Source organism: Marmota monax, unplaced genomic scaffold (assembly GCF_021218885.2).
Source record: "Marmota monax isolate L192 unplaced genomic scaffold, Marmota_monax_Labrador192_F-V1.1 WCK01_AAM20220418_F8-fsc00047, whole genome shotgun sequence".
Taxonomy (NCBI): domain Eukaryota; kingdom Metazoa; phylum Chordata; class Mammalia; order Rodentia; family Sciuridae; genus Marmota; species Marmota monax.
This window is the reverse complement of record NW_026692072.1, coordinates 13,296,628-13,312,299: the sequence shown is the minus strand read 5'-3', so window position 1 is coordinate 13,312,299 and position 15,672 is coordinate 13,296,628. Positions and strand designations below refer to the sequence as shown.

General features: G+C 40.6%; 2 protein-coding genes across 2 annotated transcripts; both read left to right on the top strand.

Annotated features, from left to right (window-relative positions):
* On the top strand, positions 1-929 carry LOC124099758 (olfactory receptor 4X2-like). The gene is given in 2 exon segments (XM_046454992.1): positions 1-604; positions 607-929. Coding segments are annotated over 2 exon segments (927 nt in total).
* Positions 930-12,857: 11,928 nt separating this feature from the next.
* Positions 12,858-13,787, top strand: LOC124099747 (olfactory receptor 4X2-like). The gene has a single exon (XM_046454984.1). The coding sequence runs from the start codon at positions 12,858-12,860 to the stop codon at positions 13,785-13,787; it is 930 nt and encodes a 309-aa protein (XP_046310940.1).
* Positions 13,788-15,672: the final 1,885 nt, after the last annotated feature.

Here is a 15,672-nt window from a genome sequence, read left to right as displayed (position 1 = left end):
ATGGCTAATACATACAACATGACTGAATTCATTCTCCTGGGACTGTCTCCCAATCAGGAGGTGCAGAAAGTCTGCTTTGTAATTTTTCTGCTCTTGTACGTGGCCATTGTCCTGGGGAATTCCCTCATTGTGCTCACTGTCCTGACCAGCAGAAGTCTGGGATCCCCCATGTACTTCTTCCTCAGCTACCTGTCCTTCGTGGAGATCTGCTACTCCTCTTCTACAGCCCCCAAACTCATCTCAGATCTGCTGGCTGAGAGGAAAACCATACCTTGGTGGGGCTGCATGACACAGATTTTCTTCATGCACTTCTTTGGGGGCACTGAGGTTTTCCTGCTCGCAGTGATGGCCTATGACCGCTATGTGGCCATCTGCAAGCCCTTCAACTACACCACCATCATGAACCAGCAGGTGTGCATGGTCCTGGTGGGAATGGCATGGGTGGGGGGCTTTGTGCATTCCTTTGCCCAGATCCTTCTTGTCTTCCAACTGCCCTTCTGTGGGCCCAATGTGATTGACCACTATTTCTGTGATGTGCTCCCCTTGCTCCAACTGGCCTGCTCAGACACCCTCCTCATTGGTCTGCTGATTGTTTCTAATGGGGGGCCCTGTCTGTGATCAGCTTTCTGGTCCTCTTAGTGTCCTATGTGGTCATACTGATTCATCTGAGAACTCGGAGCTCTGAGGGGCAACACAAAGCCCTCTCCACCTGTGGGTCCCACATCACTGTGGTTATATTGTTCTTTGTACCCTGTGTCTTCATCTACGTGAGACCTTCGACCACTCTGCCTGCAGACAAGATGGTAGCCATGTTCTACACAGTGGTGACCCCACTCCTCAACCCTGTCATCTACTCCCTGAGAAATGCTGAAATAAAGAAGGCCATGAAGAGGCTGTGGATCAGGACAATGCAACTAGATGAGAAATAGAGACTGAGTCTTGTTACTGATCCTTGGCTTTGGAATGATGCAGGTTCAAACATAGGGCACAATGGGTGAAAGCCGGTTAATTCTAGAGTTACCCAATGCGGTGTCCATCTTTAAATTTTCCTTTAAATCACTTATAAAGTATTTCCTCTTATGGATGTTCCTACTAAACCATTTTCAGTTGCTTCTAATTTTTACTACTATAAGTAACACTCTCTAAGTATCCTTGAATAGAAATCTTTAACTAACTTCTGATTTGGGGACACATTTCCTAGGATGAGTTTATTCTCTTAAAGAGCATGAAGGATTTTGATGTACAAAAGTGAATCACATGCCTCGTGGAAGGGCTCTCAACAGAATCAGTTTTTCATTATTGGCTTGTTGAGAAATAATATTTTCTATCATCTTAAAGTATCCCCTAACAATACATTTGGGATAATGCAATTTTATTGCCCCCCCTTACACAATTGCCCAAATTTAATGCCACCAGGAAGGAGATGAATTGATGTACTCTTCCTCCAGTCCTGGTGCACTGAGGAGGCACACAGCATCAGCACTGTGGTATTCCTACCCAAAATGTCCATCCTTAGTCAAATATGAAAACTCATCAGGGAAACCCAAACTAAGAACATTCTGCTAAATGACTGCCCTTCATGCTTCAAAAATGGGAAGACAAAGAAAGATTGAAGGACTCACACATGAAAGGCTGGAGACAACGGAATACAACATGAGATCCTCGATCACATCCTGTATTAGGTAAAGGCCATGAGTAGACAAAACTCCTTAGATAATCTAATTGTATGAATGCTAAACTGTTGATTTTGAAAATTACGCTATGTTTATCCCAGGCAATGTCCTTGGATTTAGAAATCATTCATGGAGGTTTCTGAAGATAAAAAAAATTACCATTTTAGCTGCTTTCAAACATTACAGAAAAAAAATATATTATTTTATTGTAAATATGTATTATGTACAACACACTGTTCAGATATACACGTACACAGTGAAATTATTAATACAACAATGCGAATTAATATGCCAACAATTTTCCACAGTTAGCTTTTTCTGTAGTAAGAATACTTAACATCTAAGCTCTCAGCACATTTTCAGTGTATTATAAATCTTCTTAACTATAGTTCTCATATAGATCACATTAGATCCTAGACCTACTCATGGTACATAACTGCAAGTTTGTATCCTTTGGCATACATCTCCCTATTTTCATTGTTTGTGATAAAACTCTATTCACTTTTTGTCTACTTGTCTATCTACTTATTGAGACAACAATAAATAAAATGTGGGAAAATACTAACACTTCAGAATTGGATTTAGGAATAACAGAAATTATTCTTTGAAATTTAACAAGTTTTTAAAAGTTAAATTATTTTACAATGAAATATTTTAAATGATTTGAAAATTATACACACAAATTTCATTTCTCTGATTTTTTTTCAGGATGGTTGTTTTCTTTTTTAATTGGCTTTGAGTCTTATTTTTATATTATTCATCTGATCTCCAGCACTACAATAAAAAAAAGCCCAGTAAAATATTCTCAATATTTGAAAATTTTAAATTTCTATGTAATAAAATGATCCATTTTTGTATCAATTTATTCCATTGTGTTTGAGTTTAAATTATTTTAAACAATTCGTTATTTTTCTTTGAATGTTGTTGGATTTAGAAACCATCCAGAAATTATATTGATTTTCATTTTTGTGCAAAAGTAATGTACTCATAAGGTTTAAAAACTACAATATCAAGCCACACATATGAAAAGTTGTATTTTTCTAATATTCCTTCTTTGCCCTTATTCTCTTTTGCTTTTCCTGATGTCCTATGTTTCTTGCAGAGTCTATTTAAGTAAATACATATACTACTACATCTGTTCTCATTTTTTCTTCACTTTTATAAACAAAAACTGAGCAAACATGTCTCCACCAGAACTGTCCTACAGGAAAGGTAACAGAAGTTCTTCACACTGAAAGAAAGACATGTTGATGCCTAAGAAGAAAAGATGAGAAGATATTAAATTTGCAACAGTAAATATACAAATTCAGAATGTCTTAATATTATAAATACAAATCATTCATATCTTAATGTGAAGGCTACAAAATAAAACAACTAAAAATAAAAACTGCTTTAATGCCGCAGTCTGGCTGGGCACAATTCAGGAGCCACTTATCAAGCACAAACGAACTTTATTTTTAGAGCACACATGCCACACCACAGGCACCACAGGAGCTCTTCAGGAATTCCCTCAGAGCCCAACTGCCACCACCGGCTTCCCACAAGCCTCTCAACCCCCGACTCCTCCTGCTCTTGAGGCCCATTGGCTGGGTTGCAACCGCGGAGCCAAAAAAAAGTCCCCCAATGAGCAGCTCCGCGGTCTGAAAGGGCCGGGAAACAGCCCAATGAGCATCACTGCAGAGGAGCCAATCAGCTGGCAGCTGGAAGTTTGCTGGGGCCCCTTAGGCTGTGGCTCTCAACACGTTAATATGTTAAGAGACACTGTAGAAAGATGTAAAATGAGATACTAAAAATTTAAAATGTGGAGAGGAATGCTAGGCAGGTGAGGAGTTTACTTCTTAGTATATCTTCTTTTTTCCTTCTTTCATCTTTACAGTCATAATAAGTTGCTATCATTTCAAAATAGCTTTCTATAATCAAATATTTTTCCATCAACAATAAGTTAACCACAATGCAAAAATCTATAATAGACAAACCAAAATTAGTAAACAATAATCACAACACGCTACTAGAGACAATGAAAACCAGGAGAGAAGGAGGAAAAAGAAAGACACTACAATAAAATTAGAAAATAATTTATAAAATGGTGATAGCAATACCTTACCTATCAATAACTACCTTGAGTAGAAATGGATTCAAAACTCCTATTAAATCACATTGACATAATGGATTAAAAAGAAGCAAGGTGCAACTACATGTTCCTTACAAGAAAGTCACTTCACCTGTAAGGACACACACAGACTGAGAGTGAAGGGATGAAATAAGATATGCATACAAATGGAATCCAGAAGAAAGCAGCATTAGCCACTTGTATCAGATTAAATTGGTTTCAAGTGAAAACTGGTAAAAAATGGAGAAGTAATGTCATTATAAATCATTAGATGGTAAATTCATCAAGAGGAACTGATAATTTTAAATACATACACACTCAAAATCAGAGCACCCAAATATATAAGCAAATATTAATAGCTCTAAAGGGAGAAATAGACCAATACAATAATAGAAGTTAATATACTTTATCACCCCTTTTTCAGTAATGGAAAACAACAAGGAACCAGCAGAGGTAAACTGCACCCTAAACCAAACAGAACAGAAACCTGCAGAACCTTCCATTCAACACCTACAGAATACACCCTCTTCTCAGGAATGCAGGGAACCTGCTCCAGGATAGATCATATCACAAGCCACAAAACAAGTCCCAACAAAACATTAAGGAAGCACATTGCATACAAATATGTATCAATAAATCCCATTATTATGTACACCTATAATTCAAAAATAAAAAAAAATCATATCGAGTATCCTTTTTGACCACAGTGCAATAAAACTAAAAATCAATAACAAGAAAAAATTAGGAAACTATGTGCATATTAAACAACTTATTATAGAACAACCAATGGAGATGTTAATTTAAAATTTTCTTGAAACAAAAATGGAGATAAAAGATACCAAAATATACCCCCAATGAGCTATCTCCTGCAGCCATACTCTACCTACCTACAGTTACCACACAATTAATCTACATCTCTGGATTAATCCAATCATTAGTTAACAACTCTCATAAAGTAATCGTTTCATCTCCAAAAATTCTTGCACTATCTTCTACATGAGCTTTGGGGGGATACCTCATATCTAAACCATAACATGTACGTTATCTTACAAAATATTCAGAATAATCATCTGGAGCTCATATTACTGAGCAACAACAGTTGATCAGAAAAGTTAAGTGACCAGGATCTTGGGTTGTAGCTGGCTGGCTATTGGAACAACCTAATAAAATTTGTAGAATGAGCTCTTACAATTTTAACAGAAAAGATGTGCTGCCCACCATGATGGTGCTCCTGAAGAATTTGTGAGAGTTGACTTAGCAAGGTTTGGACATGAGCTTCAAAGTTTGCTTATTCAACAAGTACTTTGGAGCATCAACTATGTGTAAGATTCATAGAGCTGCCAAGAAGAGGAACAGCACAGAGTGCTACCCTTGACAGCTTACAGTCTCATGAGAGAGAAACACATGGAAAATAATCACAATCAAAGTGATGGGGTAATGATGACATATATCTGTAAACTGACTTTGGGAACAAACTGCAGTTCTACCCAAAAAAGACGGAAGTCAGAGAAGGCCTTGTAAGTGGAGATGTTTTTAATTAATATTTATTTTTTAGTTTTAGGTGGACACAATATCTTTATTTTATTTTTATGTGGTGCTGAGAATAGAACCCAGTGCCTCACACATGCTAGGTGAGCGCGCTACCATTTGAGCCACATCCCCAGCCCAGTGGAGAAATTTTAACCAAGATCTTAAATACATACAGAATTTTGCATTTAGAAAAGGAAGGTAATGTATTCCAGGCAGAAGCAGTAGCATTTTCTGTGGAATTAATAGTGGGCATCCATAGACATGATCAATGGGGATTACTCCAAGGGAAACGAGAAAAATTTCCTGTAGCACTTACAACAACTACTTACCTGTGTACTGAATCCCTGTCTACAGGAGAAAAGGAAAAGTTTTCAGGACCTATAACACACCCAGAATGCTCCAAAACTCCACTTGGCAGTGGCCTATATGATTTCAACTGATCCTCAAAGAAAAGGAGATGGAGTAAATGCTAACTCAGCTCTCCCCACCTGTGCCTGTCCATCACAGTGTTCATGCTAGAGATTAGAGCAGAAATGTGGCCCAAAGACTTATGTGTGAAAGGGTTGGCACATGGTCTTTGGCAATATTGAAAGATAATGGAATCTAGAGAAAGTGAGGCCTAGTGGATGGAAGTTAGATCACTGAAGTCAAAGGTTCAAAGTGGACATTGGGATCCAGGCCTCTTCCTGTCTCTGTTTCTCAGTTACCATGTGGTGAGCAGGCTTCCTCCGTCATGTACACCTGCCCTGATGAACCATGATACTAGAGACCCAAAGCAACATGTCCAAATGACCATGGACTGAAACCTATGAAACCATGAACCAAAATATACTTTTGCTCCCTAGAAGCTATTCACACTAGGAATATTTTCCCAGAGAATTAGAAAGGTAACTAACACATATATCTTGGTGGTATTTTTTTCTCATTTTGTTTGTGATACTGAGGGTTGAACTCAGTGCCTCTCTCACGCTAGGTAAACACACTACCTCTGAACTACATGCCCAGCAGATTGCTGAGCCTGCCATCTTCCTCTAATGACAGCTCTCCTCTGCCTTCACGAAGGACAAACTGGTGGCTGTGCTCTTCATGGTCATCACTCCCAAGCTGAACCCCATCATCTGCACATGGAGAAACGGGAGGCTGAAAACTGCCATGAGGAGCTCCAGGGGCTAGAGGAGAACTCGAGGATGGAGTGAAAACATGAGCCAGGAACACCCGGAGCAGGTGACTCAAAGTGCGATCTGAGATCAGTCAACTGTGAAGGAGCAGAGTTCACCTGCCTCTGTTTTCCTGCAGGCTAAATGGGCCACTTTAACCTCATGCTAGGACTTCACGTCCTGTCCTAGTGGTCAGTAGTTTCCAGTGTGGTCACATTGGGACACCCTCTCCCTCTTCTGCAGTAATCAGCACTGCACAGTGTTTAGAATGGAGGATGGATCCCATGAAATGCAATCCCACCCAGTCACCTCTCAGCAGTGTGACCTTGGCTGTACTCACTGCACCTCTGGGGTTAGCATGTAGTGATAGATAGAAGGATCGTGGCACTTGCAGACAAAGGTCCATGCTGTGGCCAGTTCTCCTTACCAGAATGATCTTGGGAGACCCCGGGACAGATTCTCTCCTTCCTTGGGTGCCTTCCTCCCATTAGCCAGGTTCTCATGCATGAAATTCCATGATAGAAGGTTTATTTCAGGAACAAGAAGGAAATTCTTAAAGGCAAATATCTGGAAGGGGACGGAACCATTATCATCTCATCTGAACAATTTCCAAAGACTCTTCTCTTTCTATACAGTGGTTATCTGGGGTCTCAGGGAAGGAAGTGATGTAGCTAGGACTGTGTTTGCTTCAACCTGGTGAAGAGTGGCTTCATTCAAACCAATCTCACTGCTTGTTCCTGTGTGCACTGTGACCGAAGAAAGGCTCTTACATTTTTTAATGGTTGAGGAAAAATGATCAAATGAAGATTTTTGTGACACACACAAGTTAACATGAAGTTTAAATTTTAATTTTCATGGTACACTCTTATTGGATGATTGCCTTGCTTGTATTTTGCATGTTCCCTGTGTCTGTTTCCATGCCACAGGGGCAGAAACAAGCAGCTGCAACAGAGACTGAATAGTCTGCAAGGCCCAAAATATTTACTCTCTAACTTTATAGGGAAAGTCAAGAAGTTTGGAGGTCATTGGTTTAGGATGATTTTTAATCCTGTGATGATGGCAGACTGGGTTGGCACCTGCTTGGCTCCCTAGGCTGTCATCATGGTTGCAAGATGCAGTATAGCAGCTGCTTAAAGCATCATATCTTCATATGTAGGATGGTAAAGTCCCAGGTCACATTTTGAGAAATAATTATGGGAAATATCCATCAGTATTTCTCTCTTTTTCTTTTTTTGTTGTTATTTGCCAGAACTAAGTCAGGGGTCTACTTCTATATGCAAAGACAGCTGGGAAAGTGAGCATTGGCAAAAGAGAATGGGATTTTGTGATGTGCTTAAGATGTGAACAGGGAGAGTTCACCACAGGGGGTTTGGTGAGGTGGTTTCATGGAGGGTGGTGCACTGGGCACAGTGAGGTAGGTGAGCATTTGACTCTGATGCCCCACTGACTGAACAGAATCCAAATCTACCACTTAATGTTGGTGGAACCTCATGAACAACTGAAATTCTGTGATTCAATGGAATGTCAAGACCTTCAGTCCAATAGATCTCCAATAATTGTTGACAAATTTATACACTGTGGAATCAACATCCCAAACGAAAAGGAAATATTCCTATCACTCCAGGAACTACTCATGACTCCTCCCAGGCAATCTCTAACCCTGGCTGGCCAACTGGCACTCACTCATCTAATTTCTATCATCATGGAATTCTTTAGCTTCTTCCTAGCCTCCTGTGAATGCAAGCATGAAGCACGTACACTCTTGTCTCTGGCTCCATTCTCTCAACGTGCTCTTTTGGAGAGTCATCTGTGTTGTGGATTCCAGGAATTTGTTCTTTGCATTTAGAAACTAGTATTCCATTTCATGAAAACACCACAGTAAAAAAAATTCTCTTGTTGTAAGACATGGCATTGATTTCAGTAACTGACTGTGGTAAATAAACTCTGCTACAAGGGTTTTTTTTTAACATTCCCATTTGTTAAGGAATAGCATGAACTGATAGCAAGTCATTTATTATACATGCCAAATAACTTTTCACAAAGAAGAGTGTGAGTAAATATATTCCTATTTCTGAAAGAAGAACTGGAATCTATTGGAAATTTTTTTAAAAAACTAATGTAACAGTCAATGAGTATAGATCTATAACTTCTTAATCTTTACCAGAATAAGAAATAAAATCAACCTCTGAAGCAAAAAACAATTTATAATTTTAAGTAAGCAGCCAGAGACTAACAACACAAATAAGTCTTAAAATGTAGTTTCCCTATAACAAACACTCAAAGATTCATACTAAAATGATCTAACTTAGTTTTATTAAGCCAAATCTTTCAATAAGACAATACTTTGGCTGACAGACTGTCACAGAAACTCAATTTCATGAGGACAGATTGCAAAACACTTAGAAGTTTTGCATGAATACCTCAGACTTTGATGTATTTTCCTGATAATCTTCTGCCCTGGGTTTCTTTCTCTATGCAGAAAAACTGTTAACTCAGTTATCACAGGTAGAAAAGTAATCCTGTCAAACACTGTACTAAATCATAAGACCTCTCATCATGGTTTTCTCCTTTATTCTCTGAGAAGAATAAATAAGTGGGTGCTTATCTCTAGGCTGAGTTGACAATAGTGAGTGATGCTTATATAGACATAGAACCAATTGATTTTACAAATATCTCCTATGGCATCTCTAAAACATTCCATCACACTACATTTACAACACACACAGGTGTGGTCAAAGCACGGTAAGGAATTCCCATGTTCTCCACACCTCATTTCAATGCTTGTGAATTCAGAGCAAATCTGCTTCAGCTATAGCAGGCTATCTCTAGGGCAGTCCAAAGGTGTAGGGGTTCTGTGTTTGGGATTGGGGTCCCTGATGACTTCATGGCCGTGGCATGCTTGGTGCCTGGGAATGTTTCTGTGAAAAGGCGCAGGATGCCCAGTTGCTATGGTAATGCCCTCCATGCTAGAGTCTTATCAGCTTCAACCTTAAACTTAGGCACATAACTTGTGAGAATAAAGGATCTTGCTGGCTCCGTAACTACAATGCTTCACCGAGCTCCAGTGCTCCAGGAGCTGCCCACCTAACAGTAACTTCAGACAATGAACTTTCTTGAGGACAGCACAAAACTCCTAACGTTGCATATTATAACTATGAAATGTAACTGCAGAATAAGCAATCTTTCTGATACTCTGAACAATAATGTGGTTATGGTTCTAATGACTTAATGTAACCCATTGTTACAAATAAACATGGCCACTTGGACAAAGAGCCACTCTGCCACCTTCCCTGCCTCTGCACCTTGTCTGTGTCTCTCTTTATTCTTATTCTTTACAATGTGGACAGTCCTGTGCCTTGCAGGATGTGTCACTGCCTCCCTGGGCTCTCCCTGCTTCATGTGAGCAGCCCCTCCCTCGACAACCAGCTTGGACAACAGCCAATGGCTCCACACATTATTACCCAGTGTCCTCTGGGGTAAATCACCCCTGGCTTGGAACCACCCATCTATACCTCTTCCACACCACAGGCTTTGGAATGTGCTATTTCAGTTTCCCTAAGCCTCAGACCAAACTCTTGAGTACTGTCATTTATATCAAGCCCCAGGATCAAGCTCCTGATGAGCAGGAGAGGGATCATTGCCTGTGAACAGTGTGATGCAGGTGAGTGCTCTGTGAATTCTGGGTGAATTTAATTTGTCCACTTTTCACGATTTTTTTTCCCTACCAGGTTTGAACAGGTCCTGCTTCCCCTGAGATATTCTGCCTGATTAAGAAGGGGAAAGGGTACACATCCGTGGAAACCTCCTCTCACCTGATCATGCCTTCCCTCCAGATGTCCTGTGTAAGCAGGGTGAACTTAAGGCTGAGTTGCCAGGGTTCTTAGTTCTGTGTGGAACACCCTGGAAGTGAGTCTACTTGGCTCTTGTTTTTAAGTGTCAGATGGATCCGAGAACCTGGTGCCTCCGTCTCCCATATTCCCAAGTCTAAGGCTGTAAGTAGAACAGGTCCCTCATCTTGACACTCCAGGTGAACAGGAATTCTGGACCTAGATTGGCCTAATTCTTCTCCGCTGGCTAACTGGCAGCATGCCTGAGCCCTAGGCTGTTCTCAGGGAGGAATTTGCATCTCTGTCTGCTGAACAGAAAAGATCGCTGTGGTAAACACAGCAAAGACACAGAAACACTGGTGTCAGTTTTGTTTTGTGAACATGGGCTTCTTTGGTATGTGATGATTGATTCACTCTTAAAGCACAGGGAATGGGGCCCTGAGGCAAATGGTGTTTTACAAACTTTTCTTGTGTGAATGTTGAGGGCAGCAATGTGCCAGAATCTGGGATTCAGGAATAAAAAAGATATGGTCTTCATCCATGGGGACCTCTGTTCTTTCAAGATTTACTGTAAACCTATGTTATAGCAACTACTATGCTCAGAAGGCCAGGGAAGACACACACCAAGGTCATTCAACCCCTGGCACTCACTGAGTGCAATCAGGTGGTGGTCACAGTAGTAAGCAGTGGAGATGGCATGGTGAGAAGATGCAGTCTCTCCCTTAGGAGGCCCACTCTGCAGTAGGTAGGTGGCCACATAAAATAATATAATCCAGTGTGAAACCTGGGATTGATTCTAAAATATCCAAGGGAAAGGGGGCCACCAGCTGTGAGGGAATCCAGTCCGACAATACAAATTTTCTAACTCAGAGAAATCCAAGGCAGCACAGAGGAAGGGAACAGAACTTAGCCTGAGATGGACCTGGGAGTGAGAGTCATGACATCTATCTCTGAGGTAGGTAAGATCTGCACATTAAATGGTCCTTGAGTGTGACACAGGTTAAATAAATTTTAGGTGGATACAGTGGTGCTAGCCTGAATCTCAAACAGAAGAATGCCACGTTGGAGGTCTCCTTAGGAGATGTAGGGAGATCCTATCTCAAAATAAACAATAAAAGTCTGAGGGTATATGTCAGTGTTAGAATCCTTACCTAGCATGTCCAGCCCCTGAGTTCACTCCCCAGTACAGAAGGGGGGGAGGGGGGGGAGAAGGAAGGAAGGAAGAAAGGAAGGTAGGTATTGAGGGAGAGAGAAAGGAAGGAAGGAGGAAGGAGGGATATCTTTCAAGATATCACATAAATACTATCTGAAAAAAAAAACATAAATATGACACAAGGAGACCAGACTGTTAGCAGACATAAGCTGTCTTCCATGAATGGCGTGGTAGAATAGCCCAGGGATCTAAGAATTTACTATGAACCTTGCCTTCTCTTTGTTTCTGAAACTACAAGTTCTCTCTGTGAGTTTACTCTGGATCCTGATGGTGCTTAACCACCTCAGCCTGTCTCCATCACTGGAGAAAGGAAGCTTTGTGGAATGAGGGTAAGTCGTCTGGCTCCAGTATCAGGTGCTCTAGAGTCTCAGGATGTGAGACCACGGCTCATGCACATTGACCTCAGCTAGCTCAGACACAGACCAGAATGCAGCAGGACTACCTGCATATCAGTCAGTGGAGAATCTTGGTGATGACAAGGTGTTGAGAGACTAGGAGGTAGAAAGGGATCAGTCAGAGATTGAGTAGGCCCTGGGAAGGGTGTAAAAAATGTGCTGGCCCTGGATGCATAAAGCTTGGAGGAAATGAAAAGTGCCCACGATGAGAATTGTGCATGGATTGAATGGATCCTTAGGACGCAATAAGGTCACACAGAACCATGCTTAGAGGACAAGAAATAGGATGTAAAATCAAAATAAAGATCAAAGCTTTATGGTCCTCTTTTGGGTACTGAGTCCAGGGAGGTGCACCATAGATAGACATCTCTTCTGAAGACTCTGAAGGGCATGTGGAAACCACATATAGACAACAAGCAAATATAATGCAGAAAAGCTGCAGTGAGAGATAATACAATAAGCCAAGGCAATAGAAAGATGTACTACAGAGACCCAGTAACACTATCCTGTCTGCCCACATTGTCCAATGAGGGGAGGTGCTAACTCTACTAGATTGCCCCTCCTCTGCTCTGTTCCACTAGTCCAACATCTCCATAAAAAATGATTTTACTGTCCAGTTGAGGAACATTCTTGGTGACTTTCCACCTACTGCAGAATAAACCCCAAATCACTAACAGTCTTTCATACACTGGGACTAGTCTCTCTGTACAGTTTAATTTGTTGTATTGTTGCCTTACTCCAAGCACATGCAAGGCAACTATACTTGCTGTCTCCATTCTTCAAAAGCTCTTCCATTCTTCTGTAAAAAAGAATCATCTTTCAATATTTAGCTCACAATCATCTCAGACAGGCAAGTGTCTGTATGTTACTGACGCAGTTCATGAAGAAGTCTTTTGTTTTTGTATCATTTAAGGTCACAAGACCCAAATATCTGCATCTTAATGGTGACATCATGGCCAATACACACAATGTGACTGAATTCATTTTCCTGGGACTATCTCCCAACTGGGAGGTGCAGAGGATTTACTTTGTAATATTTCTGCTCTTGTACGTGGCCATTATCCTAGGGAATTCCCTCATTGTGCTCACTGTCCTGACCAGCAGAAGTCTGGGATCCCCCATGTACTTCTTCCTCAGCTACCTGTCCTTCGTAGAGATCTGCTACTCCTCTACTACAGCCCCCAAACTCATCTCAGATCTGCTGGCTGAGAGGAAAACCATACCTTGGTGGGGCTGCATGACACAGCTTTTCTTCCTGCACTTCTTTGGGGGTGCTGAGATTTTCCTGCTCACAGTGATGGCCTATGACCACTATGTGGCCATCTGCAAGCCCCTCAACTACACCACAATCATGAATCGGCAGGTGTGCATGGTCCTGGTGGGAATGGCATGGGTGGGGGGCTTTGTGCATTCTTCTGCCGAGATCCTTCTCATCTTCCAACTGCCCTTCTGTGGCCCCAATGTGATTGACCACTATTTCTGTGATGTGCTCCCCTTGCTCCAACTGGCCTGCTCAGACACCCTCCTCATTGGTCTGCTGATTGTTGCTAATGGGGGGACCCTGTCTGTGATCAGCTTTCTGGTCTTCTTGGTGTCCTATGTGGTCATCCTGCTTCATCTGAGGACTCGGAGCTCTGAGGGGAGGCGCAAAGCCCTCTCCACCTGTGGGTCCCACATCACCGTGGTCATGTTGTTCTTTGTACCCTGTGTCTTCATCTATCTGAGACCTTCGACCACTCTGCCTGCAGACAAGATGGTAGCCGTGTTCTACACAGTGGTGACCCCACTCCTCAACCCTGTCATCTACTCCCTGAGAAATGCTGAGGTGAAGAAGGCCATGAAGAGGCTGTGGACCAGGACAATGAAACTAGATGGGACATAGAGGCTGAGTCTTGATCAAACTGAGGTCAAACTCAAGGGGAAAAATGGTGGGAAGAAGGTTATTTCTAGAGTTACCCCTCTGATGTCCATCTGAAAAAAATGTCCTGGTAATCACTTGTAAAATATTTTTTCTTATGAATGTACTGCCTATACCTAGTCATTTTCAGTTGTTTCTAATTTTTACTACTATAAATAACACTCTTTACATCCTTGAATACAAATTTTTGATTTTTGGACTCATTTCCAATGGTGTGTTTACTCTCTTTGCACAGACTACTCAACAATATTGAAAAGAATGAAACTCTTTAGAATTCTTTCTACAAAACCAGCATCACCCTTATATCAAATATAGACAAAGAGCTCAGGAAAAAAGGAAAACTACAGACCAATTTTGCCGACAAATGTACACTCAAAAATTTTTCAACAAGTCTAGAGATATAGCTCTAGTTACATCTAATTAGTTAGTTCTTGCCTGACCTACATGAGGCCTTGGGTTTGGTCCTCAGTATGGAAAAAAAAGAAAGAAAAAAAGAAAAGAAAAGAAAAAGAAAGATGGAGAGAGAGAGAGAGAGAGAGAGAGAGAGAGAGAGAAAGAGACTTCAACAGGGTAAGATTTCCTTTTATTTTATCTTTTTTTTAGTTGTATATAACATTAGGATTTATTTTGACTTGATTATGAAAGCATGGAATATAATTTGCTCTAATTCAGTCCCCAGAACACCCCCTATCCCTCCCCTCTTCCCTCCCCCTATTTCCTTTCTTCTACTCTATTGATCTTTTTGCTACTTGGAGTTTTTGTCTTGTGGATATACATGATGGTGAGATTTACTGAGGTATATTTACATGCACAAAGGAAAGTTAGGTCAGATTCATTCCACTGTTTTTCCTTATCCCCAGTAAGTTTTTGATTGCCTCATTTGTTAGCCATATAAGAAAAAATTTAAAACATGAAGAGGTAAATAAACTACATTTAATTTAGGGTTGGGAATATAGCTTGGTGGCAGAGAACTTGCTTAACATATGGAAGGCCCTGGGTCCAATTTCCACTATTGCAAAAAAATATTTTTTTCAACAAAGTAATAGCAAACTGAATTCAACAACACATCAAAATATACAGGGAAGGAAGGAAGAAAAGGAGGAGGAAGGAAGGAAAGTGATTTCAATCTATAAAACATCTATTAAATCATCCTCTGTCCAAGGATGCAAGTAGACAGAACATTAGGATAGCAGAGTAGTATAACCATGGGTGACAGAAATTAATTAATATTTCATAATAATTGGTGGAGAGGATTTTGAATGTTCCCAATACAAAGTCATAATAACTGTGTTAGGTGATAGATGTGTGATCTCATCTGATTTGATCATTACACATTTCACACGTTTTGAAACATTGTACCCCATAAACAAATAAATTACTACAGAGTGAGGAAGAAAGCAAGGAAGCGATTTTTTTATTTGTTATAACAACTTAGTGATACATGACAGCAGAATGCATTTCAATTCATTTTACACAAAGCACAATATTTTAATTCTCTGTACATGATGTAGAGTCGTACCATTTGTGAATCATATATGTACCTAGGGTATTGATGTCCATCTCATTATACCATCTTTCCTGCCCCACAAGGCCTCCCCTCCCCACCCTCACCTTTGCCCAATCCAAAATTCCTCCATTATTCCCATACCCTCCCCCATTATGGATCAGCATCCACTAATGAGAGAAATATTCAGCCTTTGGTATTTGGGGATTGGCTTCCTTCACATAGCATAATACTCTCCAACTCCATTCATTTACTTGCAAGTGCCGTAATTTTGTTCTCTTTTAATGCTAAGTAATACTCTACTATGTATATATACCACAGATTTTTTATCCATTCATCTATTGA

Excerpts from the sequence above, each read along its gene's own strand:
- LOC124099747 (XM_046454984.1), top strand. The coding sequence starts at position 12,858 with ATGGCCAATACACACAATGTGACTGAATTCATTTTCCTGGGACTATCT.